The following is a 27,816-nucleotide window of genomic DNA, read 5'->3' as shown; positions in this document are numbered from 1 at the left end:
TTGATAAAGTTCCTTGCCTTTCTGATAGGTGTTGTCAAGGAAATACTCAACCATCTCCGTTCTATGCTCAGAAATTTTTTGATGATTTAGCTCGAACTCTCCCCAGAGGTTGTCTAGCGTCTCTAACCGTTTTTTAATGTATTCGGGATTTTTGCGAGAATCGGAGTCTTTATTGAAGTTGATCTTTATGGTGCTGATATTGGAGATGATATCAGATTGACGGGCAATAAGAGATTCCATGATGAGAGTAAAAGGAACAGTGTTACTTGATAAATGATGATCCAGATGATGACTTCTAGAGCACCTGCCGGTGATTCTAACGAAGCTGATAGCGGACGCTGAACCCTCGCGCCTCCGATGAGATGAAGATGATTGGAGCTCTACGGAGCCCGATGATGATGATTTCACGCGGCGATTACACACACGTATCTCTCTGACCAGAACGCGCGCTAGGTCAAAGTATCGCGAAGAGGTCCCGCAATCCGGCTCGAAGGACCAAAAAAAAAATGTAGGGATGATCCCCTACACCTTTAGTGATATAATGATGATGGGTCGATCCTATTAGGATAATGAAATAAAACCGGCCACGATGAATGTTAGATTAACACTAAATTTATTATTATAGATTTTACATATTTGCAACATTATAAAAGCTGCGTGTGCAGAATGCACGAGCGTAACTCGTTTGAGTAATGTACGGTTCCGTACAGTCGGATAGAAAATGTCGACTAAAACGTTCTCAAAAAAAGACATGTAAAAGTTTTATGTATATCCTGGTCACAGAATTAATGATTTCATTTCATTTCAACTTTTGAAAAGCACCTTGTATATTAAGCATAAGCTACAACATACTTTATATAAACTAACACAACCCGATCTTATTAATTTGGAGGATATTAAAAGAGTATTTATAGGGCTTCGCGGTCACCAGCGGATGTGAAGGGTTGGGGTCGATAGTACCCACTTCCTAAGCCTACGTACCATTGTCCTTTTTATAAAAAAAGGTAGGATAGGAAGACAATTCTAAAACGGTAACCAAAAAGTTCGAGTCAGACTTGCGAAACTGAGGGTTCCGTACAAATATGCTAAAGAAATAAATTAATAACTACATTTTTTTTTGTCATCCTACAAAAGTGTGTAAGAACCGTTGCTTTGCTTTACTATCTTTAATTTTAGTTTCGTTGATCCAGCGACAACAAAAAAAAATGTGTAAAAATAATATAATCTGTTTAGTCATGAGATGCAATATGGTGGCGGACGGACAGACAGCGAAACCTCAGTTGTAGTTTCCTTTTACCCTTTGCGTATGAAATCCAAAAAAAAACATTATTGTAGTAAACTTTCAGTACATTGAATAAGCATAAATAATCTATTATTTCTATCATAATCTTTTGTATATCAACTAATTCTACATTAGTTAATATATAAAAAAATCCTGTCACTGCGTTTGTAACCGAACTCCTTAGAAACGAACCGATTTTTATAAAAAATATTTTTCAAGAATAAACACAACTCATGATGGGCGCTAACAGTTGCGACACATTTTTTCATTAACTAATGCGGCTGTTAACGCATAATTAATGTTTGTCACTGGTTTTTGTTCCAATAAACGATTTTTGATTTTGATTTGATTTAGATTCATACATAAACATATTTCTCTCTACATTTTACTTGACTGGGAAAGCTTTCTACTTGACACTGTGATACCTAAAAGCGATTTCTGATCTCGTCAGTGAATGCGGCCTTAAATTGAATTTGGGATTTCTGCGACTTTGACGCCTATGAGGCGATTACGTTCAGCGACTTAATTCCGAGGAAGATCAATCTATACACTAGCTGTGGCGCGCGACTTCGTCCATATGTCAATGAAGATATATGTAAGTTAGATTTTGAATAAATCGTTTGAGATTGAAGGCATCTTCTAACCGTTTTTGTAACATATTTTATTGCTGCTTTGCTCCTATTAATCCTAGCCTGATAGTATATCCTATAGCTTTCCTAATTAAATGGGCTATTTAATACTGAAATAATTTTTCAAATCCGACCCGTAGTTTCTGAGATTAGCGCGTTCAAACAAAAACCAAATCTTTAGCTTTATAATACTAGTATAAATTAAAGACTATTGTGGGAGCGAGAGGCCACGATTAAAACGACTGCGCGTCTCGCTTCTAAAATGGCAATAGCAGTACTTAGTAAGCGCGTTTTCCTTTCCCAATTCCGTTGACAGCCAGTTTGAGAACCATCAAGGTTCAATAGAAGAATTCATTTCCGAATTATTTTAGGATATAAACTATTATGCAACATTTAAATCAATATTCTCATAATTAATCGCAAGTTTCAAGGCCTCCGGTTTGGTCCGAAAATATCAGGCTATCTCAATAAATACGCGTGAGTCAAACGTTATTAAATAAATAAGTATGAATCCTGCTCATGAAAATTAATCTATACTCTATACTAATATATAAAGCTGAAGAGTTTGTTTGTTTGAACGCGCTAATCTCAGGACCTACTGGTCCAAATTGAAAAAATGTTTTGTGTTGAATAGACCGTTCATCGAGGAAGGCTTTAGGCTATGAACCATCACGCTGCGACTAATAGGAGCGAAGATACAATGGAAAATGTGAAAAAAAACAGGGCAGGTATAAATCATAACTTTTATCTTCTCACGGGGGACGAAGTCGCGGGCAAAAGCTAGTATATAATAAGTTGCAACGTTTCGTGTAACATTAAAAAGCATAAGTTTATTAGCATTCGTTCGAGTTTTCGCTCTCAAAACCTCAGCATTACCAGTACAAGAACTATTAATCAATAAACATGAAAATATATTTACCGAAAACAGTAAATACCCTGATTTCGGTAAGAATGAATGATCGACACTCATGACACAACTTGGTACAAGGCTAGGGCGAGATCCATCGCGAATAATCGTTATTTGTATCGGTAAAATGTGAAACAAGTTAGGTTGTATATAACTATTATTATTTCTGTCATGTATTTAAATATGTTTTCAAAGTTAGGTTATGAAAAACCGAAAGTTAAGAATTACAAAATTGTCTTTAATAAACTATACTTTGGTCGATACCTTAAGATAGATAACGCTAAAATGTTAAATTATATCTAGCTACATAGCTAGTTACTGAATCAACAACTAAAATTTTGATGTCAACAAAAAATCAATAATATATCAACACCGCGGCCATTTTAGTGTAAATCAATACAAGCCTTACCGAATCAATGACAAAATCTTTTTTATCGACAACCATTTTGATTTTTTCATTATCGATCTGTATTTCCAACTTCTTATCTTTCATAAATACTTTTATGGTAAGATCCGACATTATGACCTAAAAATATCGAACAATTATATTGGGAATCATACCCTACGGTGCCCGTTGTCATGGTAACGCCGCGGCAGCGACCCCAACTTGAAACGACACGATTTTCTACACCTATCTCACTCTACCACCTATCTTTCACTGCGGGAATAAAGGAGATAGATATAGGTGTCGAGTTGCGTTTGAGTGAAAGTAGCCGTACTTAAAATCGATATCGCACAAGGCTAGGCGTCGATTATCAGTTCTTTGTAAAGAAGAATCGTAATGTCACAACGTTGTATTTAGTTGAATGCATTTGTAGCCTTAATGTTATAGGTATAGGGTGTATTTTTGTAGTGTAGGGAACAGTTTGAAAGATTATTTGTCGTGTGACGTGGCTTGTAGGCAGCGTGCCGGGTTGGAAGCATCGACTCGTATTGATTTTCCGATGGCTCTCGCGATGCGATGTAACTCGCGTTCGATTTATTGGATTCATAATATGGACTCATTTTGATCATGTTTCCGCGTACATTAACTGTTGGACAACAGTTTAATGTCATTTAAATCTTAGTTTCTGCTTTCTTTAGAGGATCTTTTTGGAATATTTTTTGGTACAAACATCCATAATTAATTATACCTAATTAGCTATAATTTAATGTTAAATATAGTAGGTAGGTATCTAGTAAACAAAATGGTCGCTTGGTTTTAAGTCGTCCTGACTCGTGCTAGCTCTTTCATATCAAGGTGAACAGTAAAGACGGGTATAGAATTAAGAACGTCTTGTCATGTTGTGTTTCAGCATTAGGAGTCTTGTTTTAAAAATTTAAGATTATTTGTATGAAAAATAAATATCTAGATACTTTTTAAGTATCAAATTTTAAGCCTGAATTAGTATACATTGGTTGTATCTTCAATAGCGTTATTTAGTTGTAAAAATATACCAGTGATATCTTACTTTATTTTACTCGTAATTCTAATAAGAACTATTGAAAGACTTTATCATGTAGATTGACCTGAAGAACCTGTAGAGCCGTCGTTAAAAGTAAATACGTGAAAATTCTTTTATGCGTTTTGCGATGTTATGATAATAGTAAATGGTATCACCATATTCTGCCTTTCAGCATGCAAATAAACAATCATAAAGATATCTGTATATTTAATTATGTTATGTTATCTTTTCAAATCTTTTAAATTAGAAAGTATCTTTTTAAAAACCTGAACCTGCATGCTTTGGTTTTCAATCAAGTAACATTTATAAACTCTCAATTTTTTACCTTGATTTCCGTTTGGGGTACTTTCGACCCCCGTCGGAAACTACAGCTACTGATTCTGATGTAATAGTAACATGCTTCGTAAGACACATTTTAACCCTCTGAGCCCCATACATTTATATGGGGTAGCTATTACCCCGCGTCGCTTAACCCTCGAAAAGAGCACGCGAAGCGAACTGTTATTTAGAATTTTGTATTTTTATGTTTGTCGGCAGGTTATGGTTAAAGTAATTTTGTCCTTTTATGTTGATGGAAATTCACATGGGATGTTGAAGTTTTAAATATGTGTGTTTGTATGCTTACTTACAATATAAATAAAAATATGTTTCTTAGAAATACTAAGCTCTTTATTTTTTTCCAGTTTTGAAATCAAGTCTAATTTTGTTACAAATATTTAATGTTTACCCCGTTTTTACCCAAAATACTATTAAACTAGGAAAAGCCCAGAAAAAAGACACCGTTTCAACCCGCCAAACTTTCTTTTACTTAACTCTACCTTAAAAACACTCTTTAAACTTTTAATAACATAGAAATATGTTTGAAAATAACTTAAAATATATATTTTACTAACCTCGTATTCCTGTAGAGCGTAATTCAATATCATAACACTGTTTTCCTTTGAATGTAAACAGAGAACTGTGTTTGACGCACTGGCCTCTATTATAATACCTTCTTACGATCGGTATCAATCAATTGATCCTATTCAAAAATCGACATATTGACGACTATCGGCGTAAACCCAAAAGACAAACGTAAATTACGTCAAAACTAATATTTAACAACAAAATTAATGCATTTTTAGTCGAATTCAATACTAGATTTTATTTTTACACGTTTAGGTGGAAAAGGATAGCTTCTGTTTTGGAATCAATAGCAAGTGAAGCGTTTTATAGTAGAGGGTTCGGAATTGAGGATAGTTCGTACGGTTTGTTAATAGATGGCGCTGATGTCGTGTTGGTGTCGATATCGACATTGTGATTGACCAAGTTAAGGCGGGAAAGTTTGAAAACGTTGTATTTGCTGCTTTGGAATTAAAACGTCTTTAGCAGGGTATATTGCTGTTTGGGTTTCTTTTAATATAACTGATTTAGAAATGTATTTTGCCGGTATCACACGTGATATATTATTCCGTTCCGTAGAAGTTTGGTATTGAAAATCTCTCGAGATATTGTTTTTTAACACTGGTAATGGAATATTTTTGTCTCCTTTAAAATGATTCAGGTTCTAAATTGAAATTGTCGTAATACTAGACGAATTATCTAATAGTTGTAAAATAAACCACAGTTTTTGAAAGTAACATACCACTACTGAGGGCGTGAAAGAGAAATGCCGCTCTACCCCGTGTATAGCGCTGTCACGCTTCTACAGACATAATAAAATTACTTTAAGACGTGGTTGTAGACCCTCAGGCTTATACAAATATATATGAATGCGGGATGTATTGCGTAAGGAAGTCACAGCTCAAGAAGAAAGGCAAGGGAACAAATCATGAAATAAAACTCAATTCGTATGTTTGTTTGTTTGTATTGCATTAACTGTAACACTTTCAGTTTTCATCGTTTTTGAGCAAAGTTTACCTACATTATTATAACTGCTCTCAATGATCCATAGAATCGTTAAACAACTGTCGTAACAAAACTAAAAACATAAATAACCTAAAAAATAAAATTAATTCCGCGCGCACTAACCTTGCAGCGTCGGCGTAAAACAATTTTTCTACAGATTTTTTTTGCGTGTTACCGATTCTACGTAGCACTGGAGCATAACAACGCATGCTATGTCATAATGCTCTGACCCCTTCCATGACAATACACACACGACAACGTGCCGTCATATTTTGTTTTAAGCTTTAAGCACCAATTTTCTTTATAACAAGTCGTTCGAAATAATTAAACGACTAAAATTCTATAAATATCTTACTATGTATAGGTTAAAAATACATGTAATAACATTTTTACAAGTCTATCTTTAGTTTATTGCATAAATCGCTCAGTGTATTCAAACGTTCAGGAGTTGGTATTTTTTTTCCCGACGTCGGAATATCCCGGACGTTTCGCGAGTATCTATTTTAAAAATAAAGAAAAGTTGTAAAAACCTATGAATATGAAAGCGCGGAGGACATGGCCGATGACAAACATAAACCCATTCTAATGTTAATCAAATAAAAAAAATATAATTACACTCCGGAACATATTTACATACAATGACAATGAATACATTCGTAATATTAGATACTAATAAAAATTAACAAATTCGCTAAAAAAAACAGTTAATCATAATTGCACATCTGAGAAACTAATAAAATCGTAACTAGGAGTATTCTATCGGTTAATTATCCTTATAATTATTTTTCTCTATTTACGTATCAACTTTTGAAATCCACGAAACTTATAAGACGGATTTTCGTTCTTTCAAGAAGAGAAACTTAAGAAAACATAATGTACATTATAGAATAGATGTTTTGATTTTTATATCAAAAAGCCATGCGAGAATCAACGGTGACTACTTCGTAAATAAAAGCGTTGCTATTCCAAGTTGCGAAGATTAAGAATATACACGCCAGTAAAGTATATAGGTACGTAAATGGGTATAATGTAGGTAATTACTAAAATTATACAATATCATAGAAGTACTTTTAATATTTCAGCGAAACTACGCTTTAAAGCGTTACTTAATTGTACAATAATTATTAGATGAGGGTTACAATATAGCTGAATCCGAAACAAATCTCCAGACTGGTGGGTGCCCGGGTTCAAGTTATACATATCGTAAGGAAACAATGACAGAAAACTTAAAGATAGATCTAGGGAAAACTAATATTTTAGGAGTTACACATTCCGAAACATTGGGCCTAATTTTGTTTCAATAAAAATTGCTTTCAACATTACTTAACATTGGGAGTACGTACAAGCCTTTGCAGAAATGAACTCTAACAAGAAGATTTAACGTTCAAAGTCCAGGCATTCAAAATAATTGTTTATCATTTATTTCTAGTTAGCACGTTGTATAGAACGCATCATAAATATCATACAATATTGTTGTATCTAAGGCACATAATGTTTAGGCTTTCAATATTACTCCATATAGTATTAATGGTGCTAATAATGAAACAAACAATTATGCGACCAATACATAATTTCACGTTATCCCAGTTTTTTTTGTTCGAAACAAAATTTTGTATTAGTCACATTCACAAATTATTGCAAAGCTATCAAAAAAATCTATCGTTTCTAAGTACGCTGTCAAAAAAATTACATTCCTCAGCTCACGAACGCCTTTACCATATCTTTACAATAATAACAAATGCATTACATACAACATGTTTCTGTCTGTCATTATTATACAATTTTTTTTCGTATTCCACAGCACACGTCGTGCGATGCCAATCATACAAAAACAACTATTTCAATATAAGACACGTTCTGAATGAACAATTGAATCACAGTCTAGAATTTTCGGCACCAATGAGCTTTAAATTCGTCACCAATATTAGTATTGCCTTACCACATTACAAGGTTACTTCGTTCAGATTTTCAATGACGAAACTGTATTTTTTGTCTGTTATCAACAAGCCTTAACGTCGTTACTATTTTCTATGTTTTTTATTCTAATAATATTGTTTTCTATAGCTAGCAATTGACTAATCCCTTTCTGCCTAGTTCGACTATAGCTGTATGTCTAATATATTTTTGTCAAATAGCTTTTAATTGTACCAAACCGCACTATAATTATCGTTACTTAGTTCCAGCCTCTCGCCGTTCGTCTATAGAAAAAATATCGCGAATCGTTATAGGTCAAACTACATTTCAGTACCAAAGTCTAGCCTTCACTAAAGCCCTTTTTTTGTTTTATAATTATTTTTTAAATTATTGCTTGTAATTATTGCTACGTTTCATACTACACTAGGTATATAGAAATCCGAAATCAGGGTTGTAACGCGTGAAATAAAACTTGTCGATAAAATGATCGAAACTAATATTGGAGAATAAATTATGATTTTCAAACCAGATTAAATTAAACTGTGATATTTGTATGACAGATGACGTGGATGTTTTATGTTGAATTGCTTTTTTTATGTATTTTTTTTCTCGAATTGTCGTCACGTCATTTTCCGCTACGAACTTAATTATACCACGCTTATTTAAACCTAAATCTATTAAAAATTGTGTATATATATTTGGATTTCATTAATTAAGTGTAATTTGGCCACATTTTTAGTTTCTCAACCCCTTACCTATAAACGTAAGGGGTCTTTTATAATTGTAAATATTTTTTTTATACTTTATGTAACATTAAATTTACATTGTAACTCTAATGACTAGCTTTCCTCGTATGGCCACTTTTATTGCGAAAAATAATCATTTTTATGAGTGAAAAATTAAATTCTAGTTTAAGTTGTAGGATTAAGTAAGTTATTTATGGTGTCATATTTTGTAACCAAAAGTTAAGTGAGTATTTTGTGCTTATAAAACAGCTGTTTTTTGTGCATTTTCAATACATAAAGTTAAAATAAAAGCATGCCTAACAAGTAGACAAACATTAAATAAAAAACGTATTTATTACATACTTGACAATGTGTCAAATAAATTATGATTTTTCCATATTTCAAATTTCGTTTTTTTTGCTCTAAAAATTACAGTTTTGCTATCTTCTACAATCTGACTGAATTTTGAGCAGCTGCCAACCAGCAATGAAATAACTTTCGTTTACAAAACACACAACTCTTAAACATTTAACGACCTCTTGTTACAGTTATGAGCGGATGGATTTATCAAAAAGAACACTACAATATACAAATCCCTATTATTTAAGTTAATTTAATTTTCTTTATGAAAGGCACCTATAAAACGTTATTCGACACGAGTCATACTACTCTTGATTTATTGTCGCTTTCGATGCAATAAAAAAAATAGTAAAAATACAAAAAAAAAACTCAAATATCGTACATCTGTGTCACTGAGATCAATAGTGATGTGTGTTTGTGCGAAAATTACAGAAAAATCTTTTTTACTATTTTCTTTTTGATAAAAAAATTCAATGTCTTATTTCGATCGATCGAAAGTACAATAAATCAGCTACTCTGTTCGCTACTAATTACAACTAAACTAATCTCTTAAGCAAGGCTCGTCTTTATTAAATATTCGTTCAATAAATTAAAAAAAAATACTTTTAAACTAATCGACGTCTTATGCCTATTTAATTTTAATTCCCATTACAAAACACACAACAACGAAACAAAAAACAACTTATAGTATCACACTTTCGTCAATTGCAACTGTTTTGACGCCTCTGGAAGCATTCTATTCGCTTTCCCTGTCTCACAGCTCAGCAAAACAATATTTTATAAGCTGCACTTTTATTAACATTTTATTTCACTAAATTACTGGAAGGCTTGATCATATCATACTTGTTTTTATATTCTATAAAAATATTAGAATATAATATGTTGTTTTATTTCGTAGCTTTAATATTTTTTTACATAATTATCGTTGGAGTATTGTATTTTGTTATCGCCTTAACAAGTTATAATGAAAACCATGTCGATTACCCGCGTCTGTCGGACGCCGAACACTAAGAGTATTTATCTGAACGCCGCGACAAAGTCACATCGCACGGACAGGCGCAGTCGATCGACACAGAGTAAAAATTGTAAAATCTAAATTTCAACTACAACCTCATCCGTTTTAATTCCATTTTTTTATATTTACACTAATCTCCCGACATACTGAGATGGCGTTGGAAATTAAACAGTCCGATGTAAGACGGGTCGCCAGTGGGGGAGGGGCGCGGGTGTCCAGCGGAGGACGGTGGCGGTGGGTGCGACCGACGCGACAGTCTCGACCGTCGCGACGCCAACGACAGGCGCGGCGGGGTCGACGCTGACCGGAGCCCCGGCAAGCCCGTCAGTTCCGTATGCGACGCCGACGGGCGCAGCGGTAGCGTGGGATCACGGAGAGCGTAAGTCCGGCGCGGACTTGTCGGGCGCGATGTCGTCCGACGCGTCCACGACAGATCCGACGGTCGAGCCGGTCGTGTCCATCGCAGTCGCCTCCGAAGTTATCACGCTTGATTGGAAGAAGCGTTCTGTGGAGATGAAAACTGGAAATATATCAACTTATCATATTCAAGGTTTTGAAAAGTTTATCAATAGTTAGAGAGCTGTGGACAAAAAACCGAAAAATCGGTAACAATAAAATTGTTTAACTCGTCATAAAATTACTATTTCAAATTGGTATTAGACAGGTACATCAACTTCAACCAGACAAAGTAAATTCGTGCAAAAGCTCCCTAACCATATTTTCTTGATCAAATAATACAAAGGCAGGCTCTTACACAATATCGCCACGTCATACAATAGCATTCTCGACGGGCTCTCTGTAAAAGTACCGTTTGCATGAAAGTAGAAAAATAACAATTTTAATATCATTTACTCTAATAAAACCTAGTTTTCAAAACCTAATAGTTCACCTCTTATTTGATTCAAAATTAATTTGTCGTTTCGACTTAAGCATCGACCAATTACAGGGCTGAACTACGCCAAAATTCCCTTTTCCACCCTATCAACCATGACAAACATGTTTATTACCCTAATTTCTTCCATAACACAAACTGCGCATTTATCTAATAGGATTTCTGACGTTTACCACTTCTACCCAAAATGACCCACCAAAAAGAATCTCAACTTTATCCCGACAGAGTCCACAATACCCCATTTAATAATGGAGAAAGTTAAAGATGGAGTGTAAATAAATAATAGAGGCTAGAGTAACTCACCATCATCCAACAACACAACATGGTCGGGCCCGGGCGGCGCCGTCATGATATTGAACTCCTCCTCCAAGGTAGGGAATGGTGCGTTCCACCTGATGATCAGATAATATTAGAGCAAGGTTAACAACGCTCCTCGGGGGAGCGCGACCTAGCTGAGAGGGGAGATTTTTATATAGATCCTGGGCTCTTTGTGATTTAGATAAGTAATTCTTAAATTATTATGGTGTTTCCCTTAATTTATTATGGTCTGCTTTCGGAAATTTGATTGAATTGATTGTTTTTTACATATTGGTCATTGGGCTATCAAAAGAGATAACAAATATGAAATTAGCATAAATTAATAGTGTTTGTTACTCGGCATTTATTGAGTTCTTAATTAAAACTCAATGATACTGTCCGGTTATAAGGTCCACATTCAGTAATTGTAGAGAACCTTTTAATCGGGTTTGTAGGAGAGCTTTTAACCAAAAAACTACTCTCCACATTGTTTTTGGTACGCACCAGGAATATTTTTTGCTTAAATTATATTAAGCATAGTAGTCACAATCTGCGGTTTTGGAACCTTCACCCAAAAACACGAAATGCTGCAAAATTTAGCACACATTCTGCAAAACTAACTAGCCAAAAGTATTTTGGGGAATCCTTAACTAAGAACTTAAAACTAAGTCATCATCAGAGCCTCATTTTCTCAGGGTGCACCACGTTGAGGCGAGGTTGATGTTCAGACTTCGCACCCAATAGATCGGTGATACGGACCTGTTGATCGGTCCCAAGTCCTCTAAAACCCACCTGGGCGCCGGTCTGCTGGCGGCGCGCGGCGCGTACAGGCCGAGCCCGCCCGGCGGCGAGCCCGCGCCCGCGCCCGCCAGCACGCCGCCGCCGCCCGAGCCCAGCCCCACGCCCACGCCGCCCACGCCGCCCACCCCGCCGCTGTAGCTGAATACCTGAAAACATTTCGAACATTGTTTACTAGACATACCTATACAACGAACGGGTAGAACTGGTCCATTTCAAATGCTCAGGCTTGCTATGGCTTACATGGTGAAATAGGATCTCAGTGCAAAACAAGAAATCCCTTTCTTCTAAACAAATAAACCTATCTGGAGGAAAACTATTTTACCAGGAGCACACCAAATAAAAAAATGGTTTTGGATACGATTAAGATTAACAAGGACCAAATTTCTTCAGAAGTTTGATAATTTAGCTTCCCGAAATTCTTTGAAGAAATTAATTGTAAAAAGGTTTGTTACCTGTTGCGGCTGTGTGTGGAAATGGTTGAAGTGCGTGATGGGCGGGTGGCAGTCGGCGCGGTAGGCGTGCGGCGAGCGGCGCCGCGGGGACGCGGGCGGGGAGCGGGGAGACGGCGGGGAGCCGGCGCCGCATGACCCGCCCACCACCTCACTCGCTGGAGAACCAGGGGAACAAAAAAACATTAGTCAGAAGAGCTCCGAAGAAGTATTTAGATTCTTTCCTCCGACTAGCCTCTTCCAAATGTCCATGGTGAGAGTACGATGAGATACTTATGTTGTCCCAAAATGTAAAGGTATTGTGATTTCGTCGGACTATACTTCCGTCGTTGGTACGTGAAACTACTGTCCGATATATCTGTATATTATATTCAATAGTTGCATGTGAAAAGATGTTGTTTTAAGAGAGAAATTCGTCAAATTACCTGTGGATCTGATGATAGCTACAGGTCTGGCCATCGGCGGGAGTGGTGGCGGCGGCAGCATGGAGCTACTGAAGTACGGAGGCTTTGGACTCCGCGATAAACTGTGCACCTGGTGGCAAAAAGATTAATCTATAGACATATTTACTATGAAAGAAATTCGGTTAGGTACAAAAAATCTGATCTGTTTAACTTTGTAAAGTAGCCATTTTATAGTTATCCATTTCTCAGTCGCATGAGTGAGCGGCGCTTCGTAGGTTCGAGACCCGCGTAGGACAAGCATTCTTAGTGTGACCTTCAAAAATGCGTCATTCTGCCTGTGCCTTACCCCCGCGACGAAACAATTTAATTCCTTAGTGAGGCATTCGTTTTCAAATGACTAAGATTCCGACTAAGATAATTTGATATAACGTATATTGGACTCACAATAAAGTTTTTAATACGTAGGTAAAACACAGCTAATTCTTATTTATTTGTTTACCTGTAACTGCTGTACGTCTGATGGGTCCTGGCAGACGAAGGTCACGAAGTCTCCGAGCGAGTCCTGCGGCGCCCCGTCGTACTTACTGCCCGCGTGTTGGCTGGATAGCGCCTCGGATGCTGAAGACCAAAGATGTTGTTTTAAGAGGTATAGCAGAGGCTTATAGAAACAAAGCCGAATTGAGGACTTGTGAACTTGAACTTGAACGAGAAACTGACGTATGGGTTCAATCACTTGTATAATATCTAAAATATTTCGTCGAAAAATGTGAGTAGACTCGTGTATTATCCAAAAAGGAGTACCTCAACTGTATAATTTCATTCTATAAAAGACTCAAGTTACAGATGATATTTTTACTGTTTAGTGCAAAATTTTATATAATACGTCATGTGTTTTCGCCACGGTTTCATAACCCAACTACCACATTACACAACTTAATTCACAATGTTAACTCAACAGATGTCGCTACGTACTTGTCGGGTGCGTGTCGGTAGGTGGCGCTGCATGCTGATAGAAGATGGTGTTGGAGGGCACCAGCGGCGACTGCGCAGACAGACCCGCTGAGCTGTGCGGGATACCTGCTGGCAATATGTGTATAGTTTAGTGGTTAATACAATAATAGGAAGCTGAATCATAATGTCATATGACATATGCTTCTGCCATCTTACGCCAAAATATCAAATAGGAGTTGAGGCGGTCGCCATGGCCAAAACCGGTCAGATGGTGACGATATTTTTGTATTAAAAGTAGTTTAATTCTAAAAATAGCTAACCTAAAATTAGGTGACTGATCTTTTTTGATAGCAAATACAAACTGTTTTGTTTGATATGACTGCATTTTTTTATTTAAGCTCTAAGGGAAACATTTTTTTTTTGTATTAATTTAATACAACTTCTTAAAGTTCTTGATCTATATCCAAGGCCAAATTAGTTTTTCGTTGGTTAAAAAAAAACGAATTTTTTGACACATCAATTAAAAATAGCCTCTTGTTATAACCGCACGTATTTGCATCAATAAAAGGAAAACAGTGAGGGTCACTGACTTTAAAGACAATGGTCTGATCTATAGCATAAATGTCAGATTGTCTTAATTATTTCTAAGACCAGATTAAGTGTTTTATTGTAGCCACGCGTTTTAGTTTTTTTACATATTTGAAAAAAAAACAAAAAAGCGCTGAATGCGTTCTACCAAATATCAAATTCTATTTTTGTCCCGTTTGATTACTCCTATAAAATTACAAAAAAATACACATATTTAGCGTAACAATACCTCATTAATATACATATTTAGAAAATGATTTTTTTTTGACAGAATTAAATTAACCTAATTAAATTTAAACAATAAAATCCAGATGCGGTCCCAAAAATCAGTAACCAAATCCCAAAAATACGATATATTTTTACACCAAAACAGTCACCGCGTTGATTCACCGCGCAATCCATGTGCGCTACATGTGTACTATATTTAGGTGCGCGTGCGCACGTGCTGTGACTACACTATGGACGGCGGGAATTTGATTGACAATCGCTTTTTGTATCGTTTCAATGTTTTCGTCTGCGATTGTTGACTTGTGAGTCATTTGAGATACCTGCTGGTTATGTAATTGTTGTTAAATGGAAAGTTTTTTTACATATATTAAAAAATAACTTTTTAATTGGATAATATCTTCTAAAGAAGAGTCCTTTACCGAAGAGTAAGGTTGCCGAAGGTTGAGGATACCGAAGAAGATAAATAATAAAAAATCTTTGTTAATGAATTAAGGAGACCTAGGCTTTTCAAACAGTACCAAGCACGAAGAAAGATAAAGATTTTGCCAATAAATTGCTCCCAAATTGTCCCCTTTTAAAAACCCACCGATAATTATCTCAGACTTTTGAAGAAGACAAAGCCTAATACTTCGATAAGTTATCTACATTTTAAAACCTTTAGCGTTGATCGAATCAGTCAAATATATGGGACATTCCTTTTCGACCATTCACATCGCTTTGTTGTCTTGACTTGACAATTGAATTTCCAATTCAATACATTTGGGCGAATCCATTAGCACTTGGATAAATGCAACTTATTATATGGGATCTTCACACATGCCCATCATTGCAACTACTGTAAACCAGGATCAACAATGAAAACCAACGAAAACCACCTTGCACTTTACCTCAGTGTGCCTAATATTGATCAGGGTTTTAAATAGGAGGAGTAAGAATGTGATGAGAAAGGCGTTTAACATGGATACGGATGAATTTTGGCAAAGAGGACGACCAAAGAAACGATGTACCTATGGATTGTACGATATAGCTGAAAAGAGTGTTTCTTGTGAGATACCGTCAGAAAAAACGGTACGGAAGATGAAGACATATTGCGCCGTCCCCTAATAAAATAATTGGGATCAGGGAATGATGATGATGAGTGTATAGGAGTCTATAGGAGGAGTAGGCAAATATATTTTCCACTTCACAAATGTAACTTGGAGCGTCCAGATATTTTTGGACATTACTAGTTTTGTACTTACTGTAGCACTGCCCGACGAGCATCGCTGACGGGGTCGCCCTCTCCGCTGGTGGCTCGAAGGCGGGCGGCGCGGGACTGTTGTACCCGCAGTAGTACCCTGACTCCAGCTTTATGCCGCCGCCGGAGCCGCTCGGAGACTCCGAACCCGTCTCTTGGAGAATAGAAGCTGGAATACGAAAAATATATAATGTAATAAACGATCATACATCGTTAAAAGGATGTTTCAAGCAAGTGGTAAAAGCAGCTTATTAATATAGTCTACATAAAACAGTATTGAAGTGAGTCTGTGGATAAATCAAAGCATTTATTGCCAAGAGAGTCTAGCACTATTTAAGGATAGTTATCTATGTTAGATTTGGCTTTCGATCTTTTGTTAAATTCTGCCACATTTAGCCTCAAGGAGAGCATTGACTGCTTCATCAAACAGAATTAATTCAGAGATTTTTTGAGAACTTTTTTGTAGTTACAAAAAGTTTCGTAGCTAAATGATACCAATTAGTCAGAATCTGCATCAAAGAGGGCATACAAAGTTGTTATTTGATTGAACAAGCTCTAATTAAATATATAAATGCGGACAACATCACATACATTGATCTGAACCCAAAGTAAGTTGCTAAAGCACTTGTGTTATAGAATTCAGATACAACGAAGGTACCACAAACACCCAGACCCGAGACAATGTAGAAATAAGAATATTTACATTGACCCGACCGGGGATCGAACCCGGGACCTCAGAGCTAGCGACACCTTGAAACCGGTGCGTACGCCACTCGACCACGGAGGTCGCCAAATGATTGATGAGTGACTCCTCAATTAATCAGTTAGTATGAGTTACAAAATGATGATAAAACACTTTTCATACCTTTGGACAGCTTCCATAGCTCCTTGGACGAGAAGACACCGGTCGCTAGAATAATATCGTTGCATATTACACCGTTGTATGGATTGTGACTATAGCCTGAAATCAGCCATTTCAGACATTACAATTTAATGATACTATCATTACAGGCTAAAGGGACTATTGCCTCAAATAGTGACGGGTACTGGGGATCTACCACCGACTCATGATATTTAAAGATGTGGAAAAGGGACAGCGCACTACATTCCGTAGAGCGATGTCTCTCTTCCTCAACTTTAGCAACCTTACTTATAGAGGTGTAATTTCCCCAGTAAAATCTAACGGAGGGATTTTATTGAATGACCGACTCCTAGACTGTATAATCAGCTTCCTATCGTAGGAAATTGAATTATAATAGGAAAAGCCGTTTGTTTTTTAATGGGAAATCATCAAATGGCTCCTCACGCCATTGGTTGAGAGAAAGGGGGGGGGAAAAGCCTGCCACACATACAAATTATTGTAAACGTGTACCAGGAGTTACGATTACAACCAAAATAATAACAAAACGGTTAAGCTCCAGTTTGTACCAAAAAATAATTCACACAATTAATGTCGTTATATTCTACAAGTCAGAACAATTATATTGTGGTCGTAAGCAGGGTTCAAACCCCTAGTAACAGTATGTCTTCATGAATGGTGACTTTGTACTATTTCCCTTCGTGTCAGTACATGTGACGCCATATTTATTCTACTTGCGTCATGAATTTATTTAAGGAGAGTCTTTATTGGGATTGTGACGCAAATTTGTTTACTAGATCAAATAATTCATATTTACAACTATTATTTATCGTTACATGTTATTGTTGTGTTTGTTTTAGAAATAAATAGAAAGTGGTCCTGGGTTTACCTACACGCCTGTGCACTATAATATGTCCTGTGCAGCTGTTCGGTTTCTTGCGACACTATTTATAGACAAATTGATTCAGACAGTCACATTTTTATGGTTTCGCATAGTAATAAGTAATATCGAAATTAATTGTAATACAAAAGGATGAATTTATTTTCATGGGGTTATCTTGGTATTTATGGAAGGCGAAGGGTTTGGTATTGTGGCGCACCTTGGGGAGGCCTACGTTCAGTAGAAAACAGTGGTAGGCTGAATTGATAAATTAGTTGAACTTAATTCTAACACAAAAATAATTAACAAGTCTTAAGAAATCAGTTACTTTACTAAAGAATCTGATATGGGAGAACAAAATTTTGAGCAGATAGAGGCGATGGCTCTACCGCTACATATTTAGAAAATATTATTGCAACTCTAGCCAAGAGGTATTTCTAAAATCAGTCAGTCTCATTAGAAAACGTTAAAATGTATGAAAATGACTAAGTCACGTGACTTTGACCCATCATCTCCATACATTGTGACATTTTCTATAAACGCTTGTCGAAATTGACACTGACGCATTGACACTTGGGAAGTAGGGAACAACCAAAAGTGTGACGGAGCGATACACAGTATACGGGCGTCTTTTTTCCTCAGCTGCAATAGTATCCCTTTAAGACATGGTGTCAAATCTTAGTATAGCAACTGATTTCTATACTTAATCTAATATTTAGAATATAAATACATATATATTTGCCTGTATTTTATTTACAGGGTTTGATGCCTATTCTTAATAAAGCCACAACATCAAAACACTTAGACGAGAGAAAACATACATTATAAACTACCTTATATTATATTTTCAATCATTTTAAAAACAACGTTTATTTCTTCAAGGAATAGAAAATTATCCTTTGTATATATTCAGCCAAACGTCAAACGAATCTTTTGAAAACGTTGAATTTAAATTGAGTTTAGAATATTATGTTGCAGCAATACTTAACCTTTTATAATTATCATCATCGTCACCTTTAAGATATTATCTTAAAGATGATGATGAATTGGAATCTTCAGATAATATTTATAACGTAGTTGATGCAACCGAGTTTTACAACATCAAGTCGATACTTCTCTAAAGTGATTTATCCAAAAAAATAATAATTTTCACTTAGAAGAATAACAATAAAAAAATATTCTGACAAATATAATTTTTCATTTAATAAGTTACAACTACTTAAAAGTAAGTCCAAGATCTGCTAAGTGAATATTATTTTTGAATTTTTTAGAGAAGCATCGATACATACATATATAAAAAGAGTGAAAGAGAAAGAACACCGACTACATACACAACAACAAACGAGCAAACATTACTCAATCCCAAAATATGTGAACTTGTTCAAATTTTGACACCAATAAGCATGAAAGTGTGAGTGCAAGCCAATTAGATGCGGTATTAAGGAATTTTGTCTGAAAATGCATAAAAATACGAAAAAAAAAAATTGTAGGACAATGCTTTTTGTGCAAACCAATCACATTTATGTTCCTTCTACAGTTTCAATAAAACATCGTTATTTTTTTTCTTAAATGAAGCTCACGACTAACATCATTCATATTCTTTTTAGTACATTCACACCATAATAAATTATTACGCAAAATATTTATTACTAAAAACACCCTTTACATAGTTTAATCTTAGATCAATTTTGCCCCACGTTGGGCGCCAAAATTAAAAATGTTATTTTTACTTCCATTACTTTTTCCCTTGCATGCAAAACAAGGAGGTTACTGTTTTTAAGTTAATTAATCGTTTTCTCCTATATATATAAAGTTTCTCATAAAACTGTAGAAGGAACGCATACAACACACGTGTCACAAGTTACTCGTCCGCGAGTTACCTTTGCTCTTAGCCTCGTGTTCGTTCTCTTTGTCCCTAGGAGGGTGAGGCGATAGCGACCCGCTTAGTATATCTGAAATCACACCAACTACATTACAATTTATGTTAGAGACCCTTTTGAGATGGTCCAAGAAGAACGAGTGAAATTCAGACTACTCAAATTTGTATTTGAGGATGGAAATGGGATGAGTTAGTTCCAAATTAAACACGAAATTCTGTTGGAGGAAATACATCTTAGAGTAAGAAACGATATCTATTAATATTCATCGTAATTAAGTCCAAAATTTCAGCATGTCTCGGTACTGATCATACACTAGTCGAGGTAATTGCGAAACATATTAAAACTGTCAAACGTGTGCAAAGTACTGATAACAGAACGTTAATGAAGAAGACAAATATGGATGATGTGAAAATAATACTTTAATATTTTAAAATCAAAACCAAGACCATATCAAGAAAGACAAGTATCCTAACCTTAAATTGGACCCTATGGGAATTATGATATGAATTAATTTTATATAAAGATATTAAAAATATACTACATTAATCTAAATAAAATGCTAGAAATATAAGAAAAATATTGCCATTAATACTGTTTAAGTATATACTAAGCAGACGCAAGCCATTTAGTTTTATAGTGTTAATAATTCCAAATCAACGTCAAGTAATTATTATTTAATGAACATTGTTGAAATTATTTACAACTTTTGTATCGCAAAGCAAGCTCTACACTACAACACATGCTACAGCTACTCTGAACTTATATAATTATGCAACTTAAAGTAATATAAAATAGATTGAGTATTGATAAACTTCGGAATAACAAATTTACCAAAAAGGTATGCCAAATTTGTAAAGAAATGGATGGATTTTGAATCGCAACAGCTTGTATTCAGGGTAATTCATGTAAATCAAAGTTACGCTCAAAGCAAACCGCCTCATTAGCCCCCATGGTCTGATGCCAATTTCTCTGATTTAATTACTGATTGAAATGCACACGAATTCTTCGAATTCCTATTTGGAAATTCTAGGAAGTGATTTGTCTGAGTCACGTGGCTTAGTGAAAAGAAATTACGTTTCCATATTTTAAAGGGTTTTCTATCCTTATTCAAAATCGATTGTTTTAAACATGAGGTTGTATAGAAAGCGGAAGCCTTCTATCAGCTTTTTAAGTAAGTTCGTTACTATTATTAAATATATACGCCTGTAACGTGTTCTGTACTTTTTCTTTAACTAATGCTCATCATTAAAGGGTGTTAGTAGACCCCTGAGATTCGAGGAGGTTCTAGTCTTCAGACATGTCTCCAACATAGAAATGATTTTTAAGTACCAAAATTTGTTAAAATTTGAAAATCCAATCATTAACCAATACGACTGGCGTTCATGCTTGTAAATTTTTCATTTATCATCGAACTCTGATTATTAGTCTATCAATACTCAAAAAAAAACTTAAAACCAAGAAGCGTAGCATAAAGAAGTGAGCGAGAGACCTGGCAGACCGTCGCTCCCATTACCATAGCTGTTTATAAAGTTTGCGAGGTACAGGTCCAGCTCTCGAACGGAGACGTTGATGTGGTAGGGGTTGACGCAGAGCCCGGGCTGGGTGCACTCCGGGTGCTTCTCAAGGCGCTCGCCGTCCGTACTCTCCAAGGGGATAGCTTTGAACAGTATCACCATTACCAGGTCCAAACGCCATACCTGGAATTTTAAGATAAACGTTTAGTTGATAAGTCCAGAAAAATGAATATGGCATATAGTAATCAAAGCCAGAAAGCACATAAAGCCGTTTTTGACGTAGTCAGTTTTTGCTTTCTCCTAAATAGGTGGATTGCATGAGACGTAGTTCTTCAAATGGAAAATAGAGTATTGATCTTTATGTCGACAGTTGCTTTTTCTACAAAATAAAACTATAGCTAAAAATTTTACAAAAGAATCTAGTCTGATGCGTGTCCGATGTTACCAACTCCAAAATAAGTGGCAGACAGAAGGCATTCTAGGTAGGTAGGGATTAATAGGACTCTTTTTATCAGTCCCCGTATTCTATTAATTATCTAGAAAATCGTTTGGAAAATCGTAGTAATCCTTTACAAAAATTCTATCTCTTCACTTCGAATCTTATTTACCGCGTTTAAAGAAAGTTTTCGGTTGTATAATCCCACTCACTTTATCAGCCTGCCTCAAGCAGTCTATCCGCCTCATCTTCCCCTTCTGGTCGGGGTTGGACAGCACGCACACCGCCGGCCGCTTGCCGGTGATGCTGAGCACGAAGTCCTCGCGACAGTCCTGTGTGATGTCCTTGCGCAGCTTCCCCAATAGCCGCGATGCCCATTTTTGTTTCACTTCTGCTTTTTCGTTCTGGAATTGAGAATGAGAATAATGAGCAAAATATTTTTGGTTCTCTTTAAACGTTAGCTTTGTTTCAATAGCAAAGAAAAAACAAAAAAATCAGCAGACTCTATGAAAACTGTATGTGTAGTTATTACGAAATATTAAATATTGCATCTAAATTGGTTTATTTTTCTCGCATATTTAATCAATATTTTTATGATACCGAAATCGAATGGTTTTAGTTTCTTAATAAAGAGTTTAGGCAAAAACAAAAAATAATAATATAATAATTAAATTTGAATCGACACTCAAGTTAATTTTAAGTTCAATAAAAAATCATACCTTTTTCTCATCCTATTTGAGGTTAAAAATACACAAAGTTTACCTACCTCAAGCACGTTCAACATACGACACAACGTCGCAATCTCGATGTTCGACAGCAGCAGAAGTAATAGCTGTCAGGTTAGTCAAGCTTCGAGAGGCGATGTTAGGTTGGTGGCGCCCGACTTGGGGCCAGTACGTAGCTACAACGGTGTTAGCTGCGGATCATGACAACACACGGTTAGCACATATTTTACCTGAAGTTCATATTTTGTGTGGCGTTCCTCCTCGAGACTCATCCGCTTTTCGTGTTTCTTGTAATATTTCCGTTTGGCCGCTTGTAAATTGAACCAAGTATACGAAAAGGACTTTACAAATGGCATGAGGGCCTCTATGAACGGATGGAACTCGTCCTGTGAACAAGGGAAACATTAAAAACAGGTATTAACTTGGTAAATTCAATTTTCTTTGTTGGCGCCCAACGCGGGGCTCTCTTTTTTAACCAAACCCCATTAGTAAGTGCGTCGGATGCAATAAATTCATTAGTATCAATACTCTGAACTTATTCCGCTCATAATTTAGAGTAAGATACGATCATTTAAACACACAAAGCTTCCACAAATAAGAATCTTTCGGGGTTTATACTATCCAGACTGACTGACGACTCCCGGCTTCGCTCACATAAATTGAACATTTTAAATAAACGAAACCATTATCAATGTTTTTGGCATCTACAAATAAACTGACAAGTTAGTTTTGATGTCTGTTTGTTGCGTCTATACAAACACGTGCATTTATTATGTACAAATTACAATTTGTACATCCAGAAATCGAACCGGCAATGAAAAATTAAATTGACAGCCGAATAAACTAGCAGACGTATTGTACGTTAAAACTCTAATTTATTTAGGTTAGCTAAAGAAGTGATTCTTCCCAGGTGGAGTCTAATTCGTCGGAAATTCAAAAAAGAGATTAATTTAAATCCCACTTCTAAAATTTACTTTTAAACGTAGCCCAAACACCATTTCCTAAATTATATTTACTTAAGACTACACAAACAAGTAATAAAGTATCAGTATTAAGTACAAGTGATACGAGTACCAGGAAACAGCGATCAAATTCACATTACTCGAGCTTTGCGATTTGTACAACAACCAATGCGTACTTACACAGCATATTAACTTACCTAAACAGGTCAAAAAGAGAAATGACTAATAAACAAATGACAAATCACGCTTCAAATTCTGGCTAACCCCAACCGAATTACAAGAAAAAGAAATGATCGATTTAAAATTCGAAACACTTTTTCGTACACCTGTCATACAATTCTGCATAATACATTCAATAGCAGTAGGCCTAATTGTGTCATACAAGCACAACAAAAGAAAAAATTACGTATCGTACAAACGAATATTAATAACGTATGCAGTGCGCACGCGCGAAACAAATGCTGTATTGTAATGCGTTGAATCATAAAGTAATGTATTCAAATACGTAGTGATTTACCGCCTACCCGTTTCGGCCTATCGAATGGTATCGATTCTTGCTTTATTATTCCGATAAAATTCCGAGATGATTTTGCATTTTTTTCGATATTCTGTCAACGCATTCTTTGGCGTACCGAGTCGAATATGAATTAGGGATCGAGTGTATCGCGTTTATCGATTATGACGTTTCGATGCGTTGCAGGGTTCCTTAAAGTTGGGTTTTATGTAATGCCTGTGTATGTATTCCTGGCACGTGGGTTTTCTGTGCAGTATAGGCCCCTTTGACGGTATTTGTGCTGTGCCAGACTGTGTCTCCTTTATCGCAAATTATATTTTCTTTCAAGTTAGTGTCAATTATTTTTGCCTTTTTGATTGGTGATTTTGTTGCAAACATCGTCTCATATTGCGTAACTTTTTAGATGCATGCTTTGTTTGACTAATAATGATTTCATTAAATGGAAAACTGGAAACAAAAATGTTACTGCACCAAAATAGAAAAGTCGCAATTTCAGTTGCATGTTTTATTTTTATACTTTTTGAAGAAATATTTGCATATTATTACATAGGCAGTCGCTCCTTGTAAAACACTGGTACTCAACTGAAACCGGTGAGACTGGTAGCCGACCCCAACATCGTTGGGAAAAGGCTAGGCCAATGATGATGATAAATATAGAAATGAATATTCATTGTAACGAGCAAAGCAAGCAAACATTCTCAGAATTTTAGTATTTGTGCAATAATTTGCATCAGCATTCATCAAAAACTTTATTCTAGGTTCAAGACCTAGGTACCAAGTCCCTCATTTCTAATGAACAACTTTCTTTCAATAAACTTAACTTTATTGAATATTAGATAACAAAACCACCAACAAAATCAAAAAGTTCTTAATACATTGTATCAAAAAGTTTAAGATCAAGGGACTTGTAAACAATATCGTGACAAGAATCAAATACAAACTTTGTAAAAGAACGTGTGAGGAATGAAACTGTTGAGGTTAAAGCCAAGAGTTTGCTTTAATATCGATATTAATGATATAAGGGCGTTATTGTATCGTGCAGGACGTCCTCAGGCACGGTGGAGTGATGATCTGAGCAAGATGGCAGGAGCTGGATGACAGCAGCCGAAGATAGATCTCGATGGCGTGCAATTGGGGATGGGATGGCGTCCAGCAGTGGACGTATATGGGCTGATTATGATAATGGTATCGTATTTTGATAGTAATATTGCAAATTTCAAGCTTTCAGGCTGCGAATGGTCTTTCAATAGCTCATTAGTCATTTTAAAATCCGGCTCTACATATCAGGAAAAAACATACGATTTAAGGTTGGTGCATTTTAGAAATTACGATATTACCTCGTTTATGTTGTTCTTAACCGTTGTTTTTCAAGATTTGGCTGTAAGGTAATATTAATCAGGGGTCTTTGTTGGAAGAAAAAAACAAAGTGAGGGAACTTGGATTCTGAAATTGATATTGAAACCTTGAACAGGGGGCCATGGAACCAATATAATCAAATTGACTTAGAAACAAAAAAAAAAATTAAAAATTTTAATCACTCAATCAGTTCGAGAGCTATAAGACAGACACATCAAACTTATAACACTTCCTTTTGCGACGGCATGTAAATAGAAAATTAATTCCATCTCTATGAGAAAATTGATTGTTTTAAACATTTCTCATAGACCACATTTAGAAATAAATGAATTTAAATACAAATAAATATCAAAAGACATAAAGACACATCCATAGGAACATTTGTATCTACTATAGGCAGCTCCACATGTAAATTTAGAACACGAATTAGCAATGGTCTATTAATACGCGCAGGTAGCTAGCTCCCTGCCTACCGACAGACGGAAAGAGATTTGAATGGCATATCATAGAAAATTAAGTTTATTTTTGAACCGTAGACCGATTAAATAAAAGTTAAGCAACGCTCGTCGCGGTAGGGCATTGGATGGGTGACCGTTTCTCGAATACAAAACGTTAAGTTAGTTTTGAGTGTTATTATAATTCTGGCAACCAGTCTTAGTGCGAGATACTATGTTAAACAATAAAATGGGTTGTGATCATTGAAAAAAGGGACAGACAGTCGCTCCATGTAAATACGGTAATCCACTGACTTTGTCGAACCGAAGGCTTTACCACTTAATGAGACCTTGTTTGATCCTACCTAAGCATCTCAAATAAAGTATAAGTAATAAGTAACATTGCTATAGTTTTGAAAGCCAGACAATACTTAATACTCAATACTTTATTGTTTTCATAGTACACATACATGTTAACAGATGGTATGTTATTATTGAGAACAGTATGGACCCTACAGTAGTACGATCAACACACGATATAGAGCGAGCCTTTTTACCGCACCTTCAAAAATATGACTTCAAGTGGACAATTCCCTGTCTAGAAACCCCCCTCTCTATACACCAATGGTTAATAACCTACAATGTACATTGTTATAAATGCTTAAGAAGAATATTTAGCTCTTTCCTCTCAAAACACGGATGACTTTGATAATATTTCGATTGTTGTTAATATTAGCACAAATGTGAATGTTGTGGAAACCGCACAACAAAATAATAATGCTTTCTAATGAGTTTTACGACTGAATTTGATTTAGGTAATGTTAATGAAAAGAAGAAAACCGTTTATAAAAAGTTATATCCCTAATGAAGACGATGTGTATAAAACTAAAACTATTTTAAGGTTTAAAAGATATGTTAGAACAAGTTAAAATCAGCGAAGCATTCGGAGATACTCCCTTAACTTTAATGCTTCGGAACGATTTTTAATTACTGATTTCATAAGCAACATCATTCTAATGACTAAAGGATTTAGTTAAAACCTAACAGGAAAGTATAAACACGAATCCCAATGTATGGCAAACCAATAAAAAACCCGAATCAAAGCGCATACAAAACGATCACGCAATAAGACTCCATCAACCCGAAGAGCACAGACACTCCAGCCAAAACAATACAGACTCACAATTTATTCCAATCACACAATCCCACACGAAATCGACAAACCAAACACACAAAAAATGTCTGAACTCAATGATTGATTAGCCTAAACAATCTCCGTTGATTCTGCAGATATAAACAAAAAGGTCTAGTCAAAACATTGAGTTGGCCGGCGTCACAGACGAGGTTGCCACTTGCCAGCAACCTGGCGTGCCCCTTGGCAGGATCCATGGCGACACGTGGCCGGAATCCCCTTCTTATAAAATTATCGGTTTTATCATGCCAAATGTAAGAGTCAATAGCCTGAACGAAATTTTTGTTGGCGATTTCTTTTCTTTTAGAGTCTGTTGATTGTTTGTGTGTGTTTAGTTCGAGAAATCTAGGTTAAGGGTGAGTTTTTTAAGTTGTTTCTGTCATAGGAGATGCGCAATCTTCAAATTGTCGAAATGAAAATCATCCATCAGCAAGTTTTATGAGATTCCTTACGAAATAAAGGTTTACAAAACCTTTGATACCTTCCATATAGCTCAAAGCGAACAAACATCCTGTTAATAACATTAAAAAGCTTCAGATAATATCCAAAACAAACATCCACCATATTGGAAGCGCGGCCAAAATGCGCGCGAAATAAAAATATAAAAATGGCGCTCGTAAAACTATCACAATACGCTCGCGATAAGGTGCAAATATTTGGCAAATATAAGAACAACAAATGCTGAATAGTAAGATTGTTGGCAAAGGTTCGCTCATAGTGGATTCTCAGTACGAGCCGGCTCTGCTATTGATGATATCGCACGCAGGAATCGCGATATTCATGTTATTATACTTTTAGACGAAGCGCACGTTGACGATAAAATCGACCGCTCCGAGATAGCTGACGACTAGCGGCCGCAGATCTAGAACACGAATACTAAGTCAAACGACTCCCACATCTAACGATTTTGCGATTATTTTGTCGCTGCGTAGAATAACTTGCTCGGAATCGCGACCGCTCCGTTGTCAATGGACAATATCACGGTTTTCACTATTGGCAGAGCACGCCTATCATAAATACGAGTAATGACAGTACGCTTGTCAAATGATCGCT

At 35.9% G+C, this 27,816-nt stretch overlaps 1 protein-coding gene across 3 annotated transcripts in view; it reads right to left on the bottom strand.

Moving 5' to 3' along the window:
• Nucleotides 1-6,093: 6,093 nt before the first annotated feature.
• Nucleotides 6,094-27,816, bottom strand: part of LOC113497938 (nuclear factor 1 B-type) — a 58,357-nt gene continuing 36,634 nt past the window's right edge. For 2 of the 3 annotated variants that reach the window (XM_026877756.1, XM_026877758.1), the window contains exons 2-14: nucleotides 22,536-22,691; nucleotides 21,793-21,984; nucleotides 21,120-21,327; nucleotides 19,631-19,702; nucleotides 16,877-16,972; nucleotides 16,016-16,180; nucleotides 13,980-14,084; nucleotides 13,507-13,625; nucleotides 13,029-13,137; nucleotides 12,607-12,761; nucleotides 12,113-12,300; nucleotides 11,360-11,448; nucleotides 6,094-10,669 (exon numbers count right to left, since the gene is read on the bottom strand). In XM_026877756.1, coding sequence (XP_026733557.1) covers nucleotides 10,533-10,669; nucleotides 11,360-11,448; nucleotides 12,113-12,300; nucleotides 12,607-12,761; nucleotides 13,029-13,137; nucleotides 13,507-13,625; nucleotides 13,980-14,084; nucleotides 16,016-16,180; nucleotides 16,877-16,972; nucleotides 19,631-19,702; nucleotides 21,120-21,327; nucleotides 21,793-21,984; nucleotides 22,536-22,691 — 1,791 coding nt within the window. In that variant the 3' untranslated portion in view covers nucleotides 6,094-10,532. The remainder of the gene's footprint in view (nucleotides 10,670-11,359; nucleotides 11,449-12,112; nucleotides 12,301-12,606; nucleotides 12,762-13,028; nucleotides 13,138-13,506; nucleotides 13,626-13,979; nucleotides 14,085-16,015; nucleotides 16,181-16,876; nucleotides 16,973-19,630; nucleotides 19,703-21,119; nucleotides 21,328-21,792; nucleotides 21,985-22,535; nucleotides 22,692-27,816) is intronic. The other variant, XM_026877757.1, reaches the window with a different exon arrangement.

This window comes from Trichoplusia ni, chromosome 10 (assembly GCF_003590095.1).
Source record: "Trichoplusia ni isolate ovarian cell line Hi5 chromosome 10, tn1, whole genome shotgun sequence".
Classification (NCBI taxonomy): Eukaryota; Metazoa; Arthropoda; class Insecta; order Lepidoptera; family Noctuidae; genus Trichoplusia; species Trichoplusia ni.
This window is presented reverse-complemented; position numbering and strand designations above follow the sequence as displayed.